The sequence below is a fragment of the Neomonachus schauinslandi genome, chromosome 7 (assembly GCF_002201575.2).
Source record: "Neomonachus schauinslandi chromosome 7, ASM220157v2, whole genome shotgun sequence".
NCBI classification, from domain to species: domain Eukaryota; kingdom Metazoa; phylum Chordata; class Mammalia; order Carnivora; family Phocidae; genus Neomonachus; species Neomonachus schauinslandi.
The window spans coordinates 139,867,787-139,895,468 of NC_058409.1; the positions used below are offsets into that span (position 1 = coordinate 139,867,787).

Consider the following 27,682-nt stretch of genomic DNA (forward strand, 5'->3'; position numbering starts at 1 on the left):
AAAGTCAACTAGGGGGTTATAAGAATATCTCAGACAAGAGATAATGGTATATTGGACAAGGGGGCAGGTAGTGAAGCTGGAGAGGGGAGAAAAGATTGAGGAGGTCTTTAGAAGGCAAAGCTGGGTAGAATTTGGTGAGGGAGGGACCATGCTAGGAGAAACAAGGGGAGGGGCTAAGGAGGAACCCTAGATTTCCTGCTGAGAGATCTCAGTGGATGAATGTGCTTGTCATTGAGATAGGGAATTATTGGAAGGGAATCAGTTGAATGACAAGGTGCAAAGAACTTGATTTGGGGCATGCATTTGATATTTTACAGAATGTGTTTGGGATTCCCTTGGTAGATCCAAGCACAGAGCCCTAGTAGGCAAATGGATATGGGTCTTACCTGGAGATGCAAAAGGTTACAGGCATAGATGAGCTCATCCAGAGAGGGAGTGCAGCGTGAGAAGAGAAAAGGGCAAGGATGGGGCTTGACTAATGGTCTAGGAATAAATGTGGCTGCAGAGGAGACTGGGAAAGTCAGGTTTCTGTTAATTTCCTTCTCTCGTACTGCATTGATGTGGCTCTAGAGTTAAATCAGAGACACATTAAATTTTGAGTGTTTGATTAGAGTTTCAAAATTGAAAAGGTTATTACATTATCTGTCTTTTATCCAAATGGAGATGTAATTGACATGTAACATGGTGTAATGTATTGACTTGATACCCTTATATGCTGTATGGTGGTCTGGTCATTGTGGTGTTAGCTAGCACCGCTGTGGTACCACATTATCATTTCTTCTATTGGTGGCAGCAATTAAGCTCTAGTCTATTAGGAAGTTTAATATCTACAATGTAGTTTTGTTATCTATAATCCCTGTCCTGTGTATTGGATCTCCAGGCCTTGTTCATCTACTGGTTGCAAGTATGTACCCTTAAACATCTCTCCTTTTCCCCCTCCCCCAGTCTCTGGTAACTACCATTCCACTCTGTTTTTTGAGTTTGGTTTTTCAGATTCCACATATAAGGGATATCATATAGTATTTGTCTCTGTCTGACTTATCTCACTTAGCCTAATGCCCTCAAGGTCCATCCACGTTGTTGCCAATGGCAGGATGTCCTTCTTGCTCATCGCTGAATAGCATTCCATTGTTGCATATCTTTTCTGTCATCTTTCTTTCTGGAAGACTTTGATGGGAAGTTTTACAAATTAAGGTTCTGTTGTTTAGCAATAGCTCTATCTTCATCTCTTTCACTAATTGTATATCTATATACACATGCACCATTTCTTATATTGCATTTTACAGATGGAAAAAAAAAGTATAGGTACGTATGAAGCAAATAGTGAGGCTAGGACCTTTGCTGAATCTAGACTGTTCAAGAAGGATGTGTGACTTTCATGTGATAAAACGAGAGCTTGCAATTTTAATAGGACATCTGTATCAGTGCAGTGAAAGAGAGGGACATTGAGCAGAAGCTGAAGCAGGTGATGAACGAGTGGGACAGCAAAGCCTTCACCTTTGGCACCTTTAAAGCCCGTGGAGAGCTCCTCTTGCGGGGAGACAGCACCTCAGAAATCATCGCCAGCATGGAGGACAGCTTGATGTTGCTGGGCTCCCTACTGAGCAACAGGTAGGAAGTCCGTCCATCTTTCCCCTGAGATTCGGGGACCATCGTAACGAACATTTTAAGGGAAATTCTTTTTTTTTTTTTTTTAAAGATTATTTATTTATTTGACAGAGAGAGAGGGAACACAAGCAGGGGGTGTGGGAGAGGGAGAAGCAGGTTTCCCGCTGAGCAGGGAGACCGATGCGGGGCTCGATCCCAGGACCCTGGGACCATGACCTGAGCCGAAGGCAGACGCTTAACCGACTGAGCCACCCAGGCGCCCCAAGGGAAATTCATTTTTAAAATGCAGCAGTAGCCCCCATACAATTTATTTAATGTTAAAAATCCTTGTTGTAATTTTAGCCTTTGGCACAGCATGTATAATCCTGTTTTTATTTCATTATCCCCTATTTGTGGGATGTGTCTGAGACCGTTAACTGGACAAAATAACGCAACATGTAATTAGCCACGTGGATCTTGCGGAACATTTCAGCTTTGCTCTTGACAAGCCTTGCCACACAGCTGACAGCTCAACAGACTCCAGAGTCCAGGGGAAATGAGGCTGGTTTCAGAATAATCGTTCTACTTGGGAAGTCATTGTGCCAACATCTGTGGACTAGAAACTCTAAGTTAGGTACATACTTTAGTGAGATGACAGATTAAGATGGAGAATGAATTTAATTCATAAAGAGAAGTAAAGCAGCACAGACCAGTACTAGTCTAATGCTTCTATTCGACCCTTACCAGCAAAGCCATCATGCTTTGGACACACGAGCCTTAGACTCACGAACTTAACATTTCCTAGGTTCATTGCTTCTCTTTGCTCTTTCTGAAATAGTTTTTTGTTCTCCAGCATCTTCTCAAATATATGGTAATAGTGTAGAACGTGGGTATCATCGAGATATGAGTTTATTGCGTTTGTCTTTCAAATGTCACTCTATTCTGTGTGTATGTGTATCAATAATTTTAATATAAGGATTAATAACCCCTTAATACTCTTGGGATAAAAATTTCTCTTCTTCACATTTACTTCGTATACTTGAGTGTTTGAAGTGAGTAATATGGAATATAAAATTAGATCTTAGAGATTTAGACCATTGGTAACCTTGACTCTGATCTGCTTAGGATTTGACAGTTTTAATGAATTTGGTTGTGATTCATACCCAAGTAGAATGAAGGATAGGTGGAAAATAACACACCCTAGGGAGGTAGAAAATGTACACGTATAAATTAAGTAAAAATTATCTATGTGGGGCACCTGGGTGGCTCAGTGGGCTAAGCATCTGCCTTCCGCTCAGGTCATGATCCCAGGGTCCTGGGATGGAGCCCCACATTGGGCTCCCTGCTTAGCAAGGAGTCTGCTTCTCCCTCTCCCTCTGCCTGCCACTCCCCCCTGCTTGTGCTCTCTCTCTCTGTCAAACAAATAAATAAAATCTTTAAAAAATTATCTATGTTAGGGATTGGTCAACTATCCTTACCAATGACATTGAATCCACAGACAAGAGTTGTGCGAGGAATACATATTAGATGCAAATTTATTGAACACCTACTATGTGCCCTCTGTTCTTCTAGGTGCTATGGATAGAAGGGTGAATAAAACAAAGACTTCCATTGCTATGGAACTGCATTCTAGTGAAAAGAATAAATAAAAAAAAAACCCCAGAAATATGTGGAATATTAAAACAGTCTGTTTAACAATTAAGACTATGGGAATGAAAATTTTATTCACGAATATGACTAATATTTGAGAAGATTTCAAGTCCATAGTCTGTTGGAATAGGGGGGTCAATAAAGGAGGAGAAAAAGAGGGAGAACAGTGATAGTCAGTGTAATCATTTAGGATTTTGTCTGCAGATAATGGAAGCACCACATACAACATTGCTTGCATCAGAATGAGGTTTGTGTGTCTCTTACATAAAAGGAGCTCCAAGGTTGATGAGAAGCTCCACCTCATCATCAGGGACCCACGCTTTTGTCTGGCTCACTTTTCTGTCTTTTCCAAGTGTGGTCCTTCTCTTCCATAATTCCCCTTCCATCCAGTGCTGCTACTTCTCATCCAGGAAAGTGGTTCTCAGACTTGGCTATATGCTGGACACACCTAGGGAACTTACAGCCTGGTTGGATCAGAGTCTCTTGGAGGTGGGACCCAGGCAGGCATGAATAGTTTTTAAGATCTGCTGGATGACCCCAGAGTGTGGCCAAGGTTGAGACCTACTGAGGTGGAACAGTCCTGGTACTGCACTTTGCTGCAGAGGAGGCTGGGAAATTCAGCACTGTACCCAGGCAGCTCTGTGTCTGGGGAGAAATGGGGTTCTGCATCCAAAGAGAAGGAGAAAAGACATTGCAAGATCACTATCGGTTTCTGTCTCAAGAAAGAAAAAGGGAAGCTGGGTTAACTGTGTGAGAGACTGAAAAGTGGCTTTCAGAGTGTCCGTGTACAGACGTGTAAGCCCTAACACACACACACACACACACACGCACACCACACAAACACCAGCAGGTCGACATGAGTGAGTGGGAAGTTGGAAAGAGACCCAGGAAAGGGGAGGCTAGAGAGAGAGCAGGGGTCGTCATATTTGAAAATTGAATTAGTTGTATGGTCTCCACCAATGTCCCTGTAATTGCTCCATTTTATATGAAAAACCAGAATAGGCACAGAAGGTCAGCAGAAAGAAAAGCATGTGACGCTTGGTCTCAGGGTTGTGAGTTCAAGCCCCACATTGGGTGTAGAGATTACTTAAATAAATAAAACTTAAAAAAACTTAAAAAAAAAATCCAGCAACGTAATCAAAGTCCTAAAGAAATAGGTAAAAATTAGGATAAAAAAATCTTTTAGTTTGAAAACAACAACAATAAAAAGAAAACACACAAAACCCCCCCAAATGCTGAACATATTTTTCATTTTAGGTACAATATGCCATTCAAGGCCCAGATTCAAAAGTGGGTGCAGTGCCTTTCTAACTCAACAGACGTCATTGAGAACTGGATGATGGTGCAGAACTTGTGGATTTACCTAGAAGCTGTCTTTGTGGGAGGAGATATTGCTAAGCAGCTGCCCAAGGTTTGAGAATTTTCCTTAGGATTTCATCAGGGTTTTAACTTAGAGAACTATCTGCTAACTAATAATTCCTTTAAAAATGCAATAATATCTCAACTTCTGTTGAGCCACACCCTCCCCAATCCTTTTGTTGTTGCCATTGAACTGTCTTTCAAAGAGAGAAAAATTGTGGAGAAGAAAGGATGTGAGTGCTAGAGAACTGTGCCATTTTGTAGGAAGCAGAGGGTTAAGAAAACAAAGGATGAATGCCTGCATAATTGATATGCTTCTTCAGGTAATTTGAAGGTAGAATTTGGAATAGTGTAGAATTATGGAGTCGTTATCTTGACAATGGTGGGATAATTTGTTCTGCTACTTCTGACAGTTTAGAACAACCCATGCTGTACAATATACCCAATTATATCTGCACTGGAGAACTGGGGGGTGGAAACAATCTCCAGAACAATAAAAGGCCTTCTTTTCGAGATTGTGGAGCATGTTTCTCTCATCAGATTTAAATATCTCATGGGGAATATGGAGTGTAGTATTTCAAAATTTTTATAAAAACATTTTTATCAAATCTCAAGGATTCTTATTCAATTACCTTAAATTGTTTGCAAAATTATAATGTTTTAACGATACGCTTGAGTTTTAGAAGCACGATTATGTTGCATGTTCTCTTTCCTCAGGCTTCCTACCTTTCCCCGTGATGAGTTTTCAATTTCATTATAGAGGACAGATCTTTTAGCTGATGTATTTTTCACCTACCGGTGAAATGTATCCACACATTGAAATTTTAAGTATTTATTTTTGCTTTTATATTTGGGCATGTGTTTCTTCCTGTTGGGTGGAGGAGAATCTCAAATTGGACGTAATAGTGGAAACTTTTCACATACAATATTGAAGGAGCTGGGTGGGGTGTCTTGCTCTCATATTTGATAGTACATGCTTCTTGGTAAACTATAGAAAGTTTTAGGGAAGAAAACAAAAATTATTTCTACTCTCTCAGAGTAATCTCTGCATTTTCCATTTTTTTTCTGAAAAAAATCCATATTCAAAAATTTCACAATATTAGGGTTATACTGTAATTAATTTTGTACCTTATATTTATTTATTTTCAAAGATTTATTTATTTGAGAGGGAGTGTATGCAGGTGGGGGGGCAGAGGGAGTCTTTTTTTTTTTTTAAGACTTTATTTATTTATTTGAGAGAGAGAGAGCAAGAGCAGGGTTAGGGGCAGAGGAAGAGGAAGAGGGAGAAGCAGACTCCCTGCTAAGCAGGGAGCCCAATGTGGGGCTCAATATAGGGCTCGATGTGGGGCTTGATCCCAGGACCCTGAGATCATGACCTGAGCTGAAACCAAGAGTTGGAAGCTTAACTGACTGAGCCACCCAGGCATCCCCTAATTTTGTGTCTTATTTTTAAATGTTTGCTTTGTTTTCTAGATATACAAACAATTCAGTGCTCAGAGTAGAAAACTTGAAAAACAGAAAATTCACTTTATTTAGAGATAACTGTCAAAAATGCTTAGGAGTGTTCTTTCCTCCCAGGCTGTCTCATATTGTATTTTCATTTCTGTATCTGTCTTCTTTTAGTTAACATAATGGGGGTACCTTCTGTAAGGAAGGGGGTGGGATGGTGCAGAAGAATTGAAATAGAACACGTGTGACATTTCAGGCATGTATAGTTGGGGTATCCGGACTGGTCAGAAATCTGGCCTCAATGGAAGGGTGTGTGAGATGCTCTGTCCTTGAGATCACAGATGTGTCCATGTGTGTGTTGTTACCTCGTTCTTGTAGGAAGCCAAGCGCTTTTCCAATATTGATAAATCTTGGGTGAAGATTATGACTCGGGCTCATGAAATGCCAAATGTAGTTCAGTGTTGTGTTGGAGATGAGACCATGGGACAGCTCTTACCACACTTGCTGGACCAGTTGGAAATGTGCCAGAAATCCCTCACTGGGTAAGTTAACTGGTCCTGTAAACCTCCCTTAGCATCCTAGAGATGAATGGGACCAGAGGGTCTAGACAGCATTAGGCACATCGATTTTCTTTTGCTAAAACTTAGTTCATGTCTGATGTTGCACAGATAAAACTGGTAGCTTGGCATCTCATGCTCTCTGCAAGCCCTTGCTGGATTTGTCCTGATGTTGGAATAATAGGACTTAGGGCTTCTTCCATCACTGGGACAAGATCTTGCAAACATTCTCAAGCAGCTCTTGCTTTTTAAAATTAATACACCTACTTTTCTGATTTTCTTCTTGGAAAAACATCTGAAGAGGCAAAATATTTCATTATATGCAACCAAGAACAATATGAACAGTGTGATGTACACAAGTAGTCAAGATTATACAGAAACGAGGCTTCATACATCTATCAGTGTACACACACACACACACACGCGCGCGCACGCGTGTATATGGAGGCTGGGTGAATTCCAAGAGTAACAGATATTTTTCTTTTCCTTTGGCAAGTCAAGATCAAATCATGGGAGCAGAAATATGTTAAATAGTAATATTGTAAAAACGGTTAACTACACATGCTTTCATTTATAATTTATTTTTATTGAACTATAATTGACATATAACATTACATCAGTTTCAAGTATACAGCAAAGCCACTTGCAAGCAAATCCTCCAAAATAAATTTTTAGAAAAATAGACTCTCAGGTATGAATGATTCGATATGCTTTATAAAATTGTTGAATGAAATCAAGTGACTGTTGCAGGTCATTTGACAAAAGAAGGATTTTTGTTTTCAAATGGTTGATGATGTGCCATTCTTTTTAACCATAATGATTAGCATGAGCAGCTGTGTTGCAGTACCCCTAAACGTTCTTGGATGGGGAGCTGGTTTGATGGCCATGCAGTCTACCAGCAGACTCAGGCGAGAGGGAAAGAGGAAAAGGACTAGAAATGTTCCGTGCTCTCAGGGCTCTTCATGTTGGAAAGACTGAGGGCACGAATCCCTAGGACATCATGCAGGACTCAGTTACCTCTGAGAAACTTGCTGAGGAGTCACATCTCTGGTCTACCTGCAGCTGAGTTTGTTACTTTTCTTTGCTTACTCCTCTCCCGCCTGCCGTTTTAGGCACACACTCATGCACACTCCTTTTCTCCTCTTTCCTTTTTCATTCTTTTTTATCATGCTCTACTCTGTCACTTGGCATTTCAGCATTATTTTATAACTCTTCAGAGGAAAAAGTCGACTCTGAAATTATTCACAGTTTTTTCTGAGCTCCTCATGGCTTTTGATTCTGTTCCCGAGAGGTTATGGGCCAAAGTGTGTAGTCCCGGTCTAAACACTGGAGTATTTATGTTTACACAAAAGAACACTCTTCCCAGCTGATGAGGATCTGCATCAATAGGAAAGGACTTCCTGTGGTCAGGAATAAATCGTCTTGTTTACTCTATCACAGAGTTTTGGTTGTCACGTTCCACATGCCTCCTTTCAGCCTTGTCTCACTGGATAGACAACATTACCTGGTTCCTCATCAGAATCAGACTAGGTTACCGTGAAGGGGACAAGTAAGGGGGAGGAATTGGTAAGAATTTCTTATGCTTACCAATAAGAATAAGGAATTCCCTATTCTCACTAAAGAGTAAAGATCAAGCTTCTACGAATAAAACAGATTGGGATATTTAAAATAAAATTGGCCTTTTTAGAGTAAGGAAAGTAAAAAGCTAAAACAACATGAAACACTCTGAGCATGAAAGTAAGACTTTAGGAAAATAAGGGGGATGGAAACAGAGATTCTTGGAGAGCCTTCTCCTGCCCGCTCTCTGAGGCCAGACTTTGTGCTTTTTTTACATGCCCAAAGGGAATAAATCCAAATTGCCAAAATGATCGTTTGTAGAGTGTATTTTACCGAGTATTTCATGAGCATTGAGGAGGAAGATTACATCACACACAGAAAGCTCGTCCATTTCAGTTACTTTAGAGGCACCTTACTTCCACAGTCTGCCTTTCTGTCTCCTTCCTTTCTTTGCCTCTTTCAGCCTCTGAAAAATGTCCTCTCTTTTGTCTTAAGGAATTTAACTCTTGCCCTCATGCTGGGCCTCCCACTCAACAACACACAGGTCCAGCATTTGACTAAGTATGGGTGGCCAAGCATTCCCCACGCGTGGCCTCGGCTTCTGGTCTACACTGTCCTTAGTAAATACCTTCTATGAAGAGAATCTGCCTCTTTGCCATAAGAATATTTCCCCCATGATTTTACACAGGAATGAAACAATAATACACATGACAAAGAAGGATTAGAAATTAAAAGACGAAAGTTTAAGAAGGATTTCTGGTAAGATTTCAAAAAGAAATTACAATGAAAACTGCAATAATTATATTGAAGTATGCAAGGAAATGAAGTTACAGAGGTATTGATATGAAAATAACAGAAAAAAATATATCCATAACATTAAGGAGTCACCATAAAATAAAGCAAATAGAGAAACGAAAGCACAGTTGAAAGCAGGGCAATGACAGGAACATTCCCTGGGTTTCAGTAAATCCTGGAGCAGAGAGCAGGTCCAGAGCCCCTTCGCACAGTTTATTCAGAGCTGGATTTTGCTTCTGCTTCGGTGACAGATTCATTGCATTCTTTAAGATACAATTCCTAGAATGAGATGCAGCCTTTCACTGACACAGCCCCGTGCTTGCAAACAAACCTAACCACCCCCCAAACTCCTTGTGTGTAATTGCTCCTGTCCTCTACCAAGAAAGTACAGGACTTTCCAGACAAAGTCAAATGTATACCTCACACTTGTGAAAAATGAAGAAATTCTCCTCTCAGTCCTGGAAAAAAAAAATTTGTTTCTCGTTCAAATATGGAATGCTATTTTGCAAGATGAGGAATAAAACAAAACCAAGACATTGAACAGTATGTGGGAAAATTAGCTTGTCTCAAGATCTTTCTCGCCTTTCCCCATCCAGATTAATTTATTTCTAGAAAGGTCCACTCTCTGTGTTTATGCAATTTCTCTTTGCCTCTCCCCACGTAGATACTTGGAGAAAAAACGACTGTGCTTTCCTCGGTTCTTCTTCGTCTCAGACCCTGCGCTTTTGGAGATACTGGGGCAGGCATCAGACACACACACGATACAGGCCCATTTGCTGAATGTGTTTGACAACATCAAAACCGTCAAGTTTCATGAAAAGGTTTGCCTGATTCTAATTGCTGGCCTGCGTTTGCCATCTCTTAAACCTCCACTGTCTTTATGAAATAGCTCTCTGGTGTGTACAAAGGGTGACTTTCCTGTCCGTTCGTGCTCTCAGCTAGTGATTAAAGACGAACTTGGGGGCCCCATTTGCCTTCAGAATTGTGTGATTTCTTAATCTCCAAAGTGTAAATTTGGGTAACAACTAGTTTAAATATGATTAGGAATGCATTGTGTGTGGCGTTCAGGGTTTTGCATGCCAAGCTAGCTGTTGAGAAATTCGACAAAACAAAGAAACCAATTGTTCAGAAAATAATGCCTTCACTAAACAGAATTACCACAGTGATTGGATTGTTTTAATCAGCTTTCAGAAGTTTTTGGCATGATCGCCGTCCCTGTTTCTCATCATGCTTGATTGAATCCTTTTTATTTTTTAACACTTCCAAGAAGTTTCTAGAATCATGGAGTTGTGGGGAACCCAAGAGAAGCCATTCAATGTGAGGATAACTCTATTGGCACAGCTGCCAGGAGATCCTGCCTGATCCATCCCTTCACCCGCAGTTCCCTGAGAGAGTGACCCTTCTGGTTTGACAGTGTGTTCCGTTGTCCCCTAGGGCTTCCTGTAAACCCCTGGTGCCATTCATTTATTCATCCTAGCATGCAGTTTGCACTTGCTGAGCAACCTCCGTGTGCCAGATGGTGTGCGTAACATGGGAATACACAGGCCTTGGGGAACCGTGCTCAGGTGGGGTCCATCTAGAGCGCAGTTGCTGCAGGGGTGGGCCTATTGCATTGCAAGCAATCAAAAGCCGGTCATGTAAGTTCCCGCCCCTGGGTATGTGCCAGGCATGGTGCTCGTCCTGGGGTTCCAAGGAAGAATTTATCATAATCAGTACTGAAGTCGTTTTTATGCAGTGCAGCATTCATCAGAAATTTGGCAATTAAACAGTTGATAATTATTGACTGACTGTGCTTGTGTTAGGCACAGAGAGCATGGGAATGCTGTCAGGGAGACTTCAGCTGGTGTCAGGGGTGTAAGGGAAGGCTTCCTGCAGAGAGCATGGTGCTTGAACTGGTGTTTTGAAGTGAAACATAACCAGGCAGGTGGGGAACTGGAACATGGCCCATTCAGAAGGAAGGGCAGGCACAGGGGTCTGAAGGTGCAGGCAACCCGGGCTGTCAGAAGTGTGGGTGTGTGAGGGATTGTATTGGTTTGCTAGGGTTGCTCTGGATTGACAACAGAAATGTATTCTCTCACAGTTCTGGAGGCTGGAAGTCTGATCTAAGATGTCGGCAGGGTTGGTTCCTACTGGAGGCTTTGAAGGAGAATTTATTCCATGCTTCTCTCCTAGGTTCTGGTGGCACTTGGCAACCCTGGATGGTCCTTGGCTTAGACACATGTCACGTTGACATCTGCCTATGGCTTCACATGATATTTTCCTTGTGTCTCTGTGTCTTAATTTCCTTCTACTTGTAAAAACACCAGTAGGTGTTTTTAGGGACCACCTTCATCTTAACTTGATGATATCTACAAAGACCCTATTTCCAAATAAGGTCCCACTCACAGGTACTGGGGCTTAGGACTTCAACATATATTTTGGGGGCACACATTTTAACCCATGAGAGGTGGTGATGAGCAAAGTGAAAAGGGGGAGAAGGAGACATGGACCAGATTCCAAAAGGCCAAGTGCATCACACTACGGAATTCCACTTCGTCCTGAGCATGACAGAAGGCGCAGGAGGTTTTTACACAGAGAAGTGACCTGATTTGTGTTTCGGAAGGATGCTCTGGCTCAGTGTCAGAGGGAGAATAGAAGGTGGTGGGGGCATGGAAACCTGTGTCAGAAGTGATTGTGCAGTTAAGATGGAAAAGGCTGAGCTGCTACAAGAAAGCCTTGATGAAGGAGGGCGGGCAGAGAGGAAGGGAGGACAGTGTGGACTTAGTGGTTTAAAATCATCGTTTCTTGTAGATCTGCTGGATGTGTGTGTTGAAAGAGGTACTGAATTACACAGGAATTTCTCCCTGATGCTTTGCTCAAATCCTCCTGCACTGGGATTTCATGGTTCTAGAGGAAAGCTTCTCACCGTCTCCTTGTACAGTGAGGACAAATTAAACTTCCTCATTTTTAACCACCGTTCATAGCAATTACGTCTTAAAATAAATAGCATTATTTTTTTGTTGTTGTTTGTTCTTGCCATAACGTTTTCTACAACCAGGGGCAGATCCTGTTTTTGTGGGTCTTAACTCTTGTAAAAGGATAGATACAAATCTATGTTCAGGACTTGGAAAGGGACTGTGTAAGTGACAGGCCATGGAACATCAGTCTTTTGGGCTTCTTGGTAGACCAGGTCTGTCTACAACTAAGGAGGGTTCATTAATAGTCCTAAAGGAACGATATTCCACTTACCAAAGAACAATAATGACGACAAACATTTGTATTTACTGGATAGTTTGCTTTATTTGATTTACTTGTCATGAACAGCCTGTGAAGTGGGTAGGGAAGCAGGACAGGCATGGTTTTTAATGAACTAGTTATACGCAGGAAATTTAGTCTCAGAGATGTGTCCTCTACCATTGTGTGGTCAATGAGTGTCAGAGTAACATTTGAGCCTGTATTTTAGTATATAGGATGCTATTCTTGCGAGGCCATACTGCATGGAACCTGGGGTGAGAGGACCAGATGAGGAGCTGGGTTTGAATCAGAAAATGTTATGTGCCTCCAGGAGCTCCCTGGCACAGCACTTTCTACAGAATTGGACTTACCTGGTAAGGTGTTTGCATTGATCATATTGACCTGGACATTGTCAATGTTGATTGGTGAGCTTGCCATGTGGATGACAGCTGTTACGGTGTCCCATTTCATTTGGGGAAACTAGATGTTTTTTGATCATCACCTTTGTAGTGAGTATTTCTCTTAGAAAACAAGCGTTCCCCTCTCAGGTATAGACTATTGGGAGTTGATTCAGTATTCCCTTTTAGATTTCATGGGTAACTACTTTTTGTTGGCTTGAAATTGATTTTATATCACCTTTTGCCTTTTATTTTATAATCTATAGCTTAACTTCCTTCAGGAAGGATAACATTGACAAGAGGGCAGCAGAGGAATTCATTCTTTATATGAATATAGCTGTTTTTTTTTTTTTTTTTTTTTTGGCTTCTACCACAGATCTATGATCGCATTCTGTCAATCTTCTCTCGAGAGGGTGAGACTGTTGAATTGGATAAACCTGTGATGGCAGAGGGTAATGTGGAAGTTTGGCTTAATTCTCTCCTAGAGGAGTCTCAGTCCTCCTTGCATCTTGTGATTCGCCAGGCAGCTGCAAATATTCAAGAAACAGATTTCCAGCTGATTGAATTTCTTTCTTCCTTCCCTGCTCAGGTCAGTGTATTGAAATTGGAAAGTATTTTCTACAGAATAGTCATTTTAGATTTCATACATTGTCTGTTGTAGGTTACACAACTGGCTATAATTTAAGACTGGACCAGAATTAAGATTTTCATGAGGATTTCTTAATATAGATAAGCTTAAATGTTTCAGCTACAGATTATTTGGTTATATATATATATGCCTTATGTAGGTTTTATATACATATGTTTTCTTTATATTTTTTAACTTAAAAGGTTTTTTTCCTACTGAATCTCTTTAATAAATAAATCATAAAAAAGTACTGAGTGTATGCTTTGCCAGAAAGACAAGAAATATATTTTAGCATTAGAATGCAGAAAATGATGTTTTCTTAGCCATTATGATCAATAAAGATTTTGTGAGTATCTACCATGTGTAAACCTTGTGTTAGTTCAAGGAAAACAGGTTTAAGACATATTCTTTCCCTTCCAGTAACTTTAAGTCTATCTATCAAGGAAATATGACTTTAACAGTAAATGATTTAAAATTACAAGGAAAAAATTGTGGACACACGATGAGGCTGTATGTATGTAATTGCCAGGTGAACAGTATGAAAAGAATTTCCATAGGTTTCCAAACAATGAATCAAGTTGATGTAATCAAGAATGGCCTTACATTTGCATAATACTCACCATTATTTACTGTATTGTAATTTCTCTTTAAATATATTAATATGCCATACACACTCATAAAGCCTTTTTTGTTTCCATAAGGTTGGATTTTTGGGAATTCAAATGATATGGACACGGGATTCAGAAGAAGCCCTCAGAAATGCCAAGTTTGATAAAAAAATCATGCAGAAAACCAATCAGTCTTTTCTGGAGCTCTTGAACACATTGATAGGCATCACAACAAAGGATCTGAGTTCCATAGAACGAGTTAAATATGAGACTTTGATTACTATTCATGTGCACCAAAGGGATATATTTGATGACTTGGTAAATGCTTTATAAATGCTATGGCATATACAGAAAAACAAATACTAGGTACTATCTGTGTTTACCCACTGGAATTGGTTTGAATGAATTCAAAGAAAAGGTTAGATTCAGGCAAAAGGTCATCTTCATGATGAGACATTGTTGGTCAGATTTTCTTTTTCGGTCTTTAACTGAAATTTTAGTCCCATTTCGATGATCTCTGCTAAGATGTTATTGAGCAATTTGACTTCATTTTAAAAATTCTTTATGCAATCATCATTAACACTAAACTGCCAGGTAGCATCCTGAAAAAGCTTGCATTTGTCTTGTGCTCCTATAAGTTAGTAGTTAAGGATTACCAATTTATTATTATAGAAAAATAAGTAACACTGCTGGTAGAGTGGCTTTGTGCTTCCTCTAAGGCTTTTGATAAATCCTATCTTTAACAAGTTTTGCTACCTTTTATGTCAATGATTGCCAGTGGCCTTTCCTAATATGGTTGGCGACATTCAGGTGTCATGCAGATTTTTGCCTTTAAAGAGAGGACAGAGTGGCAAACAGAGTTTAGTAGCTGTAGAAGACAGGAAGTGTGAAAAGAAATGAAATTTGTCCTCTACTCTAAAATAGAGCATTAGATAAGAGGCAAGAAGGTCTTATTTTCATAATAATTTGCTGGATCGTGTCTCACCCCATTATGTAAAAAAGATCATAAAAGATTGGTTCTGATGTGTTGGGAAGAAGCTCTTTCAAGCTGCTGTGTTCTAATCTCCTCTCTTAACAGTTAAGCACACCATTTGCTTCTCTGAGAAATAAAGGGCTCTGGATAATTTTAGATTTATTATTTGTCAAAGAAAACTGATTAAAAGGGCTTAAAATTTTGGTTAAAAAATTCAGGCAAAAGTATTGCTGGACAATAACCTGCCATTTAGATGTTAGACATTTTGGCCTGCTGCAAATCCTAGGAAAAATAATGAATGGATTAGGAAAAAACAGCCCAACAGTGTACTTTGTCATAATCATAATAGATGCCTTTTTCCCAGTGAGATTGTTTGATTCTGTCTTGTATGCCAAAACATGTTTTTTGTGGATGATACTTTTTATGGTTAGGACTGTAGTATGGGCATTGAAGGGTGCAACCTGAGAAATGGAATATCTTACTATTAAAATATGTCCTACTATTTAAATTGGTGGGCACAATTAAGGATTTCTCTTGAATTTTTCTATTCCTGTATCTTCTGAAGTATCCTTTCTGCTGATCAGTAAATGAATGGGTTGGATGGTGATGTAGTTGACATCTCTGAACCAGTTGGTTTGTCTCTGAGTTCCATTTGCATCCCATTATGATCTACATGAATGCTAATGTGCATATTTAATACGTGGTTCTCATCTCGACTTTAACATGTATCTTTTGCATTTCAGTGTCATATGCATATCAAGAGCCCTACAGATTTTGAGTGGCTGAAACAGTGCAGATTTTATTTTAACGAAGATTCTGACAAGATGATGATCCACATCACAGATGTGGCTTTCATATACCAGAATGAATTTTTAGGCTGCACTGACAGGCTTGTCATAACTCCACTCACAGACAGGTGATGGAAGGATTCTGTGATTCCACAACCTCTCTCCCTCCACCCCCTCCCTGACATTTTAGTTCTCTTGAGTTACTCAGGGGATTTCTGCCTAATGTCTCTTTAGGGTTTAGAGGCTCTTTTATACCAAAGTCTTTGAAATTCAGTATTTTTAGCTTTACACATGGGTCTTTGCTTGGGATTTAGGTTTGTGACTGAAATGCTTTGCTTCCTTTGCTTTCATTCTTAAACAGGCTAAGTTTAAATGACCTCAGTGGACATCAGATGGGCAAGGAAAGGAATTAATTGCTGTGTATCAATAAATGCAAATCACAGTTGGCCTCGAGGCCTGCTTTGCAGACAGTGGCACCTGCTGTTATTAGAGACAGTTCAGATGTTTTTTTAGCAGGAAAGAAATTGAGTATCAATACAGGTGAAAAGTGATGGGGAGGATGGTGGCCTGGGCATCTGGCGCTCTTAGTTGTCCTCTGCTTCTTATGCAGCAACTGTGCTGGCCAGAGGCTCCTTGCACCTTCCCAAGACTCAGTTTCCTCATCTGTAAGATGAACGAGGCCCCAAGCATCCTTCCACAGCTCCTAGTCTGTAATTCCCTTAGTCCCTTTTGAACTTCGGGACATGCACTAATTGTGCAGATGCTCTGTTCGGGGATGCACTGAATACCTGTTTTGGACAAAATGACCTGAGTGCTAAAATCAGTATTTGGCCTGAGTAGGAGCTGAAGTTGAATCTCATTCTTTTCATGAAGTGAAGCTCGGGGCTATTCGATTAAAAATATTCTCAGACAAAACAGAAAAGTTTGACATAATAATCCTGTTACTCCTGTGCTGCTCGGCTGTTCCTTCTGCTCATTCATGATGCTAAATGCAGTGCTGACTTTCAACGGAGAGTTTGTATTGTCACGCTCCCCCTCTCCATCCTCTTTCCTAGTCCTTCTAATGCCTGGATTGAAGATGATTTACACTGGATGTGCTTGGACGTCCCTTTGAAGTGTTTGTCTTTGTTCTGAAGTGCAGAGGTGGCTAATCACAAAATGTGACAAATTCCTTGAAACGTCTGTGGGTCAGGCAGTGATCTCCCACCTTCTGTCTTCTCAGAACGCCCCCCCCCAGCGCTCCCCTCCCTCCCTCTCTGGTGAAGACCACCTTTCCTGTTTGCGGGAGAAGGTGCTGTCCCAGGAGAGACCACGCCCCCCCCAAGTCTGCTGACCGGGGTGCCTGCCCTCATGCACTCAGCTCTCCGGATGGACCTTCTATGGGGCCCTCAAAAGCCAACATCTCCACCAACAGTGCTTTTCTCTCTGGGAACATCATCATTTTCCACCTCCGGCTGGATCATTCTCATCAACTTACAAATCTGCTATAATCGCTACCAGAAAGAAAATCCTACAGCAAACCCTCTGGGTTTCTTCCCATTTCTGGGCTCCCATCAAAACTCCTCAGAAGCACCTGTTCCTTTTCTCCTATTTTATTTTGAATTCACTCCAGTTCGGCTCTGTATTCAGTTTCTGTTGGTCCCATAACAGGGCACCACAAATTTGGAAGGTTGAACAACACAAATGGATGATTCAACAGTCTGCGTGTTAGAAGTCTTTTTGACCTGGAACTCTTTTTCCCTTTAGTTCTAGCATAGCTTGCTTCCTCACCTCCTTCTGGGCTCTGCTCACATGTCACCTCAGAGGGGTCTTCATACCCCCCACATGAAGTAGTGATCCCCACATCTCTTGCCCTCCCAACCAGCTTTATTGTTTCTGTTTCCTACTTTTTTTTTTTTTTAAAGATTTTATTTATTTATTTGAGAGAGAATGAGAGAGAGCACATGAGAGGGGGGAGGGTCAGAGGGAGAAGCAGACTCCCTGCCGAGCAGGGAGCCCGATGCGGGACTCGATCCAGGGACTCCAGGATCATGACCTGAGCCGAAGGCAGTTGCTTAACCAACTGAGCCACCCAGGCGCCCTCTGTTTCCTACTTTTAAATAACTTGTTTCCTTCCTTTAGGACGTCAGCTCAAGAGCTGACATGGACTTCCCATGATCTATTTACTATTCCTAGAATACTGCTGTCACATTATAGGTGCTAAATAAGCATTTCCCAAGTGAACGCAAGAAGTGTTTATTTTCAGAGTCACATCTTTGTGGTGAAAAATTTAAATAGTACAGAAGGACATATAGTTGAAAGTATGAGAGTAATTTTTTTTCTGTTTTTTAAAAACAACAGTTTATTTCCTTTCCTTCTAGAAATGTCTAGTGCTTGTGTGTCCAAATTCCTTTTAATTTTTACATGTGGGTATCAGATTATACAAAATTCTCTGCAGCTTAATTCTTTCACTATGTTCATTGTCTTGTACATCTTTCTGTACCAAAAAAACCTTGAGAACTTTAAGAGCAAAGTAGGTATCTGTAAGTATATAAATAGAAGTGATTCCAAAGTTTGTCTTAGCCTGTCTTCCCCTAAATGTTCATTTGCTTATTTTCTTTATCTTGATTATGGGAGAAGTGAGTCACCCCCCCCCCCTTTTTTTTGTCAGTCACTGGGATTTCAGAGCGAGCTTTGCTGCCCTTTTACAGAAGAACTCCTCACTAAAATTAATACTTAAAAAATCAAAGACCAGAGGCATTGATCTTCTTGTCAGTCTTTTGCTCATTGCCCTGTGGAAATTCAACAATGTTGGCAGCTTTAGTCTCTGGGAAGTTCACCATCAGGTGGATGGAGCTGCTGATATTCCGGATGATAAAATAGTTGTTCTAATTTGCTAAGAACATACAGCACCTTTCTCTGAAAGCTCATGGTGTTTTTTGTGACCAGTCCTTCCTTCCACTCTGGGCACAAGTCATCCCTACTACACTGTCACTCAGGCAGAGGGCCGCAGAAATCAAAGTAGAAGCTTCTCATCTGCTTGATAAGAAATGTAGATAGGTCACACTTGCATGTTGAGCCCTGGACTCTGCCCTCAACAGCTATGTGGTCTTGGCTAAGACACCTCACCTCTCTGATTCCCTCCTTTTGGAATCACTGTGTGGACTAGAGGTGATGGATGTAGGTACCCAGGCCGGGCACCCAGTAAATGTTAGTCATTATTACCGTTGCTATGACTCTGGTTTCTCTTAATCATCAATAACACGTTCTTTACCAGTGTTTCCTTTTGTTTCTCCTTAAGCATGTTCTATAATCAGAGTCTATAACTAAACCAAAAAAAAGAAAAAAGAAAAATAAGTTCCTGATATCTGTACCATCATTGCCTTAGGAGATTTTTTTTTTTTAACATTTTAGAATCAATACTGTTTAAGAATAGGAGCTGGAAGCACTGTGAATGTTGGTGAAGGATTTGCTTAAATTGAGTGCCATCATAAGACCTGGGTCATGGGGTTGGTTGTTATTGGCTTAGCATGATGGTCACATTCTACATCTCTCTCTTTTTTCTTAAATCTCTTGGTGTGATGGACAGGAAGGAATACAATTTAATTTAATTTAATTTAATTTTATTTTATTCATTTTTTAAGTAGGCTACATGCCTAACTTGGGGCTTGAACTCACAACCCTGAAGTCAAGAGTCACATGCTCCATCAACTGATCAAGCTGGGTGCCCCCACATTGTGATCTCTAATTCCAGTAGCTGTTGGGAGAGGAGGAACCGATAAGACTTTACAGCTGGGCTGGCACAAGACATTTATTTAATAAACGTTCATAGAGTACTAGGTGCCAGGGTTTAGGTAAGTAGTTGGAGGTACAAGTGTGAACTAGACCCTGTTCCTGAGAGCAGAGACCTCAGGGCAGTCTGCTGGCGAGACAGAAAGCTGCAGAACTCATCAGTAAAGCACATAAAAGTCCAAACCCTGTTCCTGAATGATGACATTTTTGAAATCAGCCAAGAGACTGGAAAGGAAAGTAGGAAAGGGAGGAGGAGAGGTACACATACATCTAGAATACTCGGGAGCGTCACGTGAACATGGACATGAAGATCCATGCTTGTCTCTGAAAGGCAAGTCCTAGAGGAATCTGGGTGCCAGCCTAGCAGCTGGGCTGAACCCCATCAAGCGGAGGAAGGAAGGGATCAAGCTCCGGGCTTGCCCACTTATTTTTCATGTAAGTAGGATGCCTTTAAGGCACCTTAACAACTTGCCGCTGCTTCGGTTCAAATATAGACCCAAATGATCCCAGTTGTAAAGAAGGGTTTGCAAGACAGAGTAGCTGGGTGGCCAGAGTTCCCAGAGATTTACTGGCGGGGTGGACATGTTCTAGAACTGGGCAGCTTGAGGGTGTGCCGCTAGACAGGTAAGCTCGAGTCTTGGCTCTGCCGCCACAATCCCGAGAAAAGGAATCCCATCTCTGTGAGCCTTTCCCCTTATCTGTAAAATGAGGAAAACAACAGTACTTCCCTGCAGGGTTCTCTGGGCTTCCGTGAGATCATGTAGGTGGGGCACATCCTGTTAACTATTATTACTGAGACTGTTCTGCCAGGGATGATAGAAGTGCAAGACGAGAAATAAAACCTTGAATTAAAAGGCAAAATCAAAGTGAGCTTGGGTGTCCTCCTGAGTTTATACCTACTTTGTCTTCTCCATATCCAGGCTCTGTATACATTCAGGGTGAAGTCATTTACTAGCCTTTTTTAGGAACACACTTTTGTTAAAATACAGACTCCAGAGGACCTCCAGTTGGTGTGCTCACTGTTTATTTCCACCCTTCATGCTGGATGATCACTTTATATCCTTTGAAATATTTTTCAAGTCCCGATGAATGCTTTATAGAGTTCAGCCACAGGAAAGCCCTAAACTGCATCACTTTATAGATTACCTCCTTTGACAACACAGGGTGATGCTGGGGGATCAAGTAATTCATCAGAGAGTTATCAGGTTAGTTTTTTCCTTCCCAGGCATTCTTGTATTTTCTTACCAGAATCTTTTATTTGTTAATATCATACAGTAAGAGACAGTAGAAAGTATGTGCAGGTACAGTAGCTGCTCCCAGAAATAGATCAAAGGTGTGATTATTTAGCAATGTGTGATTCAAATCTTAAATCTCATGTCCCCAAGTACATCAAATTCTTCATTAGATTCAAAAGGGGATTAATCTTTTTTTAAAAAAGATTATTTGAGGCAGGGAGAGGGAGAGGGCAAGAGAGAATCCCAAGCAGACTCTACGATGAATGTGGAGCCCCACACAGGGCTCGATCTTACGAACATGATATCACAACCTGAGCCAAAACCAAGAGCCGAATGCTTAACTGACTGCACCACCAAAAAGGCGATTAATCTAATGGTTTCCAATCTGTTCCATAGAATACTATTCTTTAAAATGTTGGTACGTTTTTGTGAAAAAGTTGCCAAGTAAGTTTTGGAAATGCTGTGTACTATTTTTCATACTCGGAGAATCTCACTATACGTTATCATGAGAAAGCCCATTGAACCTTTTTAAGAATTTTCAAACTTACTTGGCTGTAGACCATCCCCTCCATTTTTACACATGTTAATATCCATAAGGAAAGCACATGTTAGGATGCAGTTTGGGAAATGTTATGTAGGGACGGTGGCTTGAGTTTTCCATTTTTAAATCTCATGCAAGTTTCATTTTACTGTGATGTCTCAGAAGCGTCTTCTAGGTGCTGGTGGTATGGTTCTAGTGATGTCTCTATTCCTCAAGGTGTTACATCACATTGGCTCAAGCTCTGGGAATGAGCATGGGAGGAGCTCCCGCCGGACCTGCAGGAACAGGGAAAACAGAAACGACTAAAGATATGGGACGTTGTCTTGGAAAGTATGTTGTGGTTTTCAATTGTTCTGACCAGATGGATTTCCGAGGCCTTGGGCGGATTTTTAAAGGTGAGGGTTACAGTTTTTACTTGATGAAAAATTTAAGCTAAGGTGGAATATCTTGTTAAGATTTATTTTTCAACCATTGGCTACATTGTGGTGTCATTTTTCAGCTTTGTGCAACTTTTTGGAAACTATGAATCTCACTGGTGTTGTGTGGATCAAATGTCAACATCACTTGCCTTCCTAATTTTCCTTCATCCCTGCAGGTTGGCTGTTTCCAGATAAAATACCACATGGTGAATTATTTTGGGGGCACTCTGTGCATAGTCTATTTGTTCAAGTTTATTTTTGAACAGACTCATCTCTGGCTTGTCTTGGCAGCTGCAAAATGCCCTTTTCCTCGGCTTTTCGAAATTATATATTAATTGGATTTTCTATTTAATTTCCCTTCGAAGGACTGGCACAGTCTGGATCCTGGGGTTGTTTTGATGAATTTAACCGTATCGATTTACCAGTTCTGTCAGTGGCAGCCCAGCAAATTTCCATTATTCTGACATGTAAAAAGGAGCGGAAAAAGTCTTTTATTTTTACCGATGGAGATAATGTGACTATGAACCCTGAATTTGGACTTTTCCTGACCATGGTAAGGAACCACAGGAAGAGCTACTGAATGTCAGCCTTCTTATCACAGCTTTCATGCCTTGCCCAGGTCTTTGTTTTCATGAACGGAAATTGGGATGGTAGTTTTAACTCCTGTGTGAAAGCCAGTGGTGTTAAACAAAACTCATCTTAATAACTTGTGATGTTGTCTCTCCGGTTAAAGGGAGAGTAGGATATGAAAATGAGTTCTCCGGTTGTCAGTCCAGATTTGTTGCGTGTGCATGATGAATCTCTTGCTGTCGTGCTGACGGGTGTGTGTTGCCCCATGACTGTGTCATTCATCTGTGGTGTTTATTTCCTGTATAGAACCCTGGCTATGCTGGGCGGCAGGAGCTCCCTGAGAACTTGAAGATTAACTTCCGCTCTGTGGCCATGATGGTGCCCGACCGGCAGATTATCATAAGGGTGAAGCTGGCTAGTTGTGGCTTTGTTGACAACATTGTTTTGGCCAGGAAGTTTTTCACACTCTACAAGCTGTGCGAGGAGCAACTTTCTAAGCAGGTGTGAGGTTCTGGAAGGCTCTCTGAACTTGGGCCTTCTTATTTCTTCTCTTCCGTGAAATTTGCTCATTTTGAAAAATTGTTGACTGGGGCTGTCAGCAGATTACCTTATTGATACAAAGTAGAAAGTCATACCATTACAAAATTAATTGTATATGCGTATTTTTCTTAAGTGCATTTAAATGAATTAATATTTGCAGCATAAGAAATGAAATAAGTACTTTCAGAACTGATTTAAGAGCCAAAGAATTATAAATATTAATATTTGCTCTTTATCCCACCTGTACATTAATCATAATATGTGTTGTATGTCCTCATGGTTTTCAGGAACCTCTCAATCATTGCTCTTCTCACTTCCAAGCTCCTAATGTAGTGGGCCACACCTTGCTAATAATAGTCTGTTTTATCTATTGTAACTTCTTAAAAAATTAATTTTTTATTTTTATAATTTAAATTCAATTAATTAACATATAGTATATTATTAGTTTCAGAGGTAGAGTTCAGTGATTCCTCTACTGTAACTTTTTTTTTTTAAAGATTTTGTTTATTTGAAAGAGAGAGTGCATGAGCAGGGGTGAGGGAGAAGCAGGCTCGACAGGGGGCTCCATCCCAGGACCCTGGGATCATGACCTGAGCTGAAGGCAGACGTTTAACCGACTGAGCCACCCAGGTGCCCCTCATCTACTGTAACTTCTATCATAACTTTTTTGCTTGTTTCCTGCACTGTTTAGAGTAGCAGGTTCTGACATCTTGCAGTTTTGCAGTTAAGAGGCATGAAATTAGTCCTATATTACTTTTGTATGAGTTATCTGTTGCTGGGTGACCATGGTCCCACAAATATACCAGCTTAAAACAATACACAATTTATTATTTCATGGTTTCTGTGGGTCAGGAGTGTTGGTACATCTTGGCTGGGTCCTCGGCTTAGAGTGTAACAAGGCTTCAGTCAAGTCTTGGCCCTGTACTTGGCTGGGGGAGGATTTACTTGTACGCTCACTCCGGTTGTTGGCAGAATCCTGTGCTTGAGGTTGGAAGACTGAGGGGTTCAGTTTCTTGCTGGCTGTCAGCTGGAGAAGGCTGCACCATCACTTCCCGCGGGCTGCGTGCTGCTCTCTGCCTCATGGCCGCTTGCCTTCTCAGTGTCCGCGAGGGAAAGAGGTTCCAGCAGGATGACTGCGACGGTTTTGTATTAGGACTCTCCAGAGAACCTATAAAGAAATTTATTATAAGGTATTGGCTCACACACTTATGTAGGTAGAGGAGTCTGATGATCTGTTGTCTGTAAGCTGGAAACCAGGAAAGATGGGGGTGTAGTTTGAAGGAATGATGGTGTAGATTCTAGTCCAAGTCTGAAGGCCAGACAACCAGGAGCATTGAGGACAGGAGAAGGTCGATATCCCAGCCCAGCAGTAGGGCGGAGTGAGTGAATCCAACCTTCCTCTGCCTTTTTGTTCTATTCAGGTCTTCATTGGTTGAATGGTGCCCACCCATGCTGGGGAGGGCCATCTTCTTTACTCAGTCCACCAGTTCAAATGCTAAGGTCTTCTAGAAACTCGTTTACAGACACATTCACAAATAATGTTTGATTAGCTACCTGGGCGTCCTGTGGCCCACCCAAATCTTAAGTAATGTGACCACAGAATCACATATACACAATCACATATGACCTGTCACCTTTGCTGTATTGTATTGGTTAAAGCAAATCACAGGTCCTACGACACTCAAGGGGAGAAGATCATACAAGGGGAAAAGATCCTACCAGGAGGTGGGGATCATGCCACAGATTGTTAGGACATATAAATAATAATTACCACAGGCATACGCTAAATAATAATACACTAAAATAAGCATAAAACTATAACACGAATAAAAACTCCTAACATATATGACTTTGATCCCTCTCTTCACTCTCCCTTCCATTCCCAATTCTTTGACTCTAGATTATTTTTTATATCCCTAGCCTCAATTAAATTACATTCTCACTAAAAATATTCTTGGTTTCTTCTGCTTATTGCAGCCTTTACTCACCCATTCTTTTTCCTCTGTCAAAGAAGTATTTTCCCATGCTGTTTCTTGCATGTAGAAAACTCCCACATCACTGACTCCTGTCTTCTTCTCTACTATTTCATTTCTATTTCCTTCATGCCCACAGCCCTGCTCACAGGGTTATTGTCCGACGAAATCAGTTAATACGCCCAAAACAGTTGGCCCCGTGCTGGTCTCTGGGTGAACATTCTGTGAATCTTACTTCATGCCCACAGATTTAACTGGGTCCAGTTCCAAGAAGTTTTCCTTAATTAATTCCACACACCAGCACTTTCAAGTCATTGTTACTTTTTGGTGAGTTTGCTCACATTTTTATCATGTTACCTCTATTAGGATTTAAACTCCTTTAAAGGCAGGAACTCGATCTGAATATTTTTCTGGGCTCCATCCTCCAAATGATGAGTATGAAGTGATGCATACTACTCCAGTTACCTTAGCAGATAATTGTTTTTTTTTTTTATGTGGTAAAACATATATAACATTAAACCTACCACCTTAACCATCTTGAAGTGTACAATTAAGTAGTGTTAAGTATATTCACAATGCTATGAAACAGATCTCCATAACTTTTTCCTCTTGCAAAACTAAAACTCTATACCCATTAAGCAGCAGTTCCTCTCTTACTCTTCCCCTCGGCCCCTAGTAACCAACATTCACTTCTTGTTTCTATGCATTTTACTACTTTAGATACCTCGTGTAAGGGGGGTCATACAGCATTTGTCTTTTTTGACTGGCTTATTTTGCTTAGCATGAGCCTCAAGGTTCATCCATGGTGTAGGAGGTGACAGGATTTGGTTCCTTTTTATGACTGAACATTCCATTGTATGGATATGCCACATTCTTTTCTTACATTCATCTGTCCACCGGCATTTGAGTTATTTCCACTCCTTGGCTACTGTGAATGCTGTTTCTGTGAACATGGGTGTGCAAATATCTTTGAGATCCTGCTTTCAGTTATTTAGATATATACCCAGAAGTGGGATTTCTGGATCATATGGTAGTTCCATTTTCAATTTTTTGAGCAACTGCCATACTGTTTTCTATAGTGGTTGGATAATTTGGGGCACCAGGGTGACTCAGTTGGTTGAGGGTCCGACTCTTGATTTCAGCTCAGGTTATGATCTCAAGGTCATGGGATCAAGCCCCACATCAGGCTCTGTGCTCAGTGAGGGGTCAGCTGGAGATTCTCTCTCTTCCTCTCCCTCTGCCCCTCTCCCTGCTCACACAAGCTCTTTCTCTAAATAAATAAATAAATAAAATCTTTAAAAAATTTATAGTGGTTGGATAATTAGTTTTTAATTATTCACTGTGATGAAATTTGGCATGCTCGAGCTTTTATAAATATATTTCAAGGGAATAACAAAGCTGGGGGCTTGGCTTTCTGATTTGTCTTTATTCTTATGTAATCCTAGAATATAGCTACTTTTCTTCTTCCTTAATACCTTTGTCTTTTTCCTATCAGTATATAAATATATATATATATATACTCCTGGTTCAGAATTTTAGCTTTAGAGATATGAGGAAATTTTTCTATGGATGTCTGATTAAGAAGAGGCTCAGGGGGATGCGTATACTCCAAAAGGAAGTTTATTCCTTTCTCCCCGTCAAGATATATTTATTAGTTCTGATCTAAGAGCTTAAATTAATGATCATATATGAGAGAACTCTTTTGGATCTTTTCTATTTGCTCCAAAAGTATATTGGTAAAAATTTATTGCTTCGCTAGCTGTACAATTTTTTCTAAAGGAAAATTAGTGTTTGTTCATTATTTTTGTCAAATGACTTTTGTCAAATTTGTAGTTTTCATGCATAAGTTAATATTGAAAATAAGCCCTGTGTACTTCACATGCTTCAGGTACATTATGATTTTGGTCTGCGGAACATTCTGTCAGTTCTGCGAACCTTGGGGGCGGCAAAAAGAGCCAACCCTTTGGATACGGAATCAACGATCGTCATGCGCGTTCTCCGAGACATGAATCTTTCTAAACTGGTAAGATTCACAGATGGAAATGTTCCACCCTCTTAAATAGCAGTGAACTAAGCACAAATGAGATTTAGAAATATTTATTTAAAATACTCATTTAAAAATGCCTAATTATCAGCTAAAAGCGCTGGAAAGCATAACTCTAAATTAGACTTTTTTGGGAATTATTTTTTGCGGTAACTCATATCTAGTCTAACATATGCCTATTTCCATAGAATTGAAATGGATTTTTAAAAATCCACGTTAAGTTTCCAAATACCTTGAAATACTTTTGGGTTTTAGAGCTAAAATCTCACCTTCTTTAAAGTCTGTAGAGCCCAGCAGGAAATTATATGTAAATTTAGCAAGTGTGTAATAATTTCACACTCTTTCATTTCACAGTAGAGACTGAAAACCAATTGTTCATTATCAGCGAATCTATGTACAGGGTGACAGAATGATATATTTTTATTTTAAAATAAAAATGTGAGGCAAATTCCAATTCATGAATTTGTTACTATCTCTTATTTAAATTATTATTTTCTTAAATTTAAATTAGAAATTGTAGGTTATGTCATAACTCCCCAAACTGGTTATTTTATGGGGAGGTTGTTCTGTAGGCAGTATTTTTCCTTTCATCTGCTTCCTTCCATTTTCCTCTTCTTCTTCCCATTCCTCTCCCCCTTTTCTAAAAATAATTTTTAACTTATGGGTAACATGAGGAAAATATTCCTCAACTTCGGTGAAGGTGGTATTTTATTTATTAACAGTTATGATAAAATAATTTGGTATGTCAGCATTTTCAGTTTATCTGTACATTGCTATGATCATGCCAAAGTAGTCGGTCTGGTTTCCCTTTCTTTTCTCTTTTAGATTGATGAGGATGAACCCTTATTTTTGAGTTTGATTGAAGATCTCTTCCCAAATATTCTTCTGGACAAGGCAGGTTACCCTGAACTGGAAATGGCGATCAGTAGACAGGTAATATTTTTCTCAGGGCATCCAGTACTATGTCTCTCTCATCGGAATTTCATGGGAGTCAAGTGGCGCTGATGTATTCCAAATCTGTGGTTCC

The 27,682-nt window shown here is 40.4% G+C and overlaps 1 protein-coding gene across 1 annotated transcript in view; it reads left to right on the top strand.

Moving 5' to 3' along the window:
* DNAH5 (dynein axonemal heavy chain 5) overlaps positions 1-27,682 on the top strand; it is a 211,461-nt gene that overhangs the window by 57,623 nt on the left and 126,156 nt on the right. The window contains exons 29-40 of the mRNA XM_044916686.1: positions 1,412-1,611; positions 4,495-4,648; positions 6,424-6,587; positions 9,619-9,775; positions 12,942-13,154; positions 13,895-14,119; positions 15,518-15,690; positions 21,326-21,504; positions 21,894-22,081; positions 22,405-22,599; positions 26,500-26,634; positions 27,481-27,588. Coding sequence (XP_044772621.1) covers positions 1,412-1,611; positions 4,495-4,648; positions 6,424-6,587; positions 9,619-9,775; positions 12,942-13,154; positions 13,895-14,119; positions 15,518-15,690; positions 21,326-21,504; positions 21,894-22,081; positions 22,405-22,599; positions 26,500-26,634; positions 27,481-27,588 — 2,091 coding nt within the window. The remainder of the gene's footprint in view (positions 1-1,411; positions 1,612-4,494; positions 4,649-6,423; positions 6,588-9,618; positions 9,776-12,941; positions 13,155-13,894; positions 14,120-15,517; positions 15,691-21,325; positions 21,505-21,893; positions 22,082-22,404; positions 22,600-26,499; positions 26,635-27,480; positions 27,589-27,682) is intronic.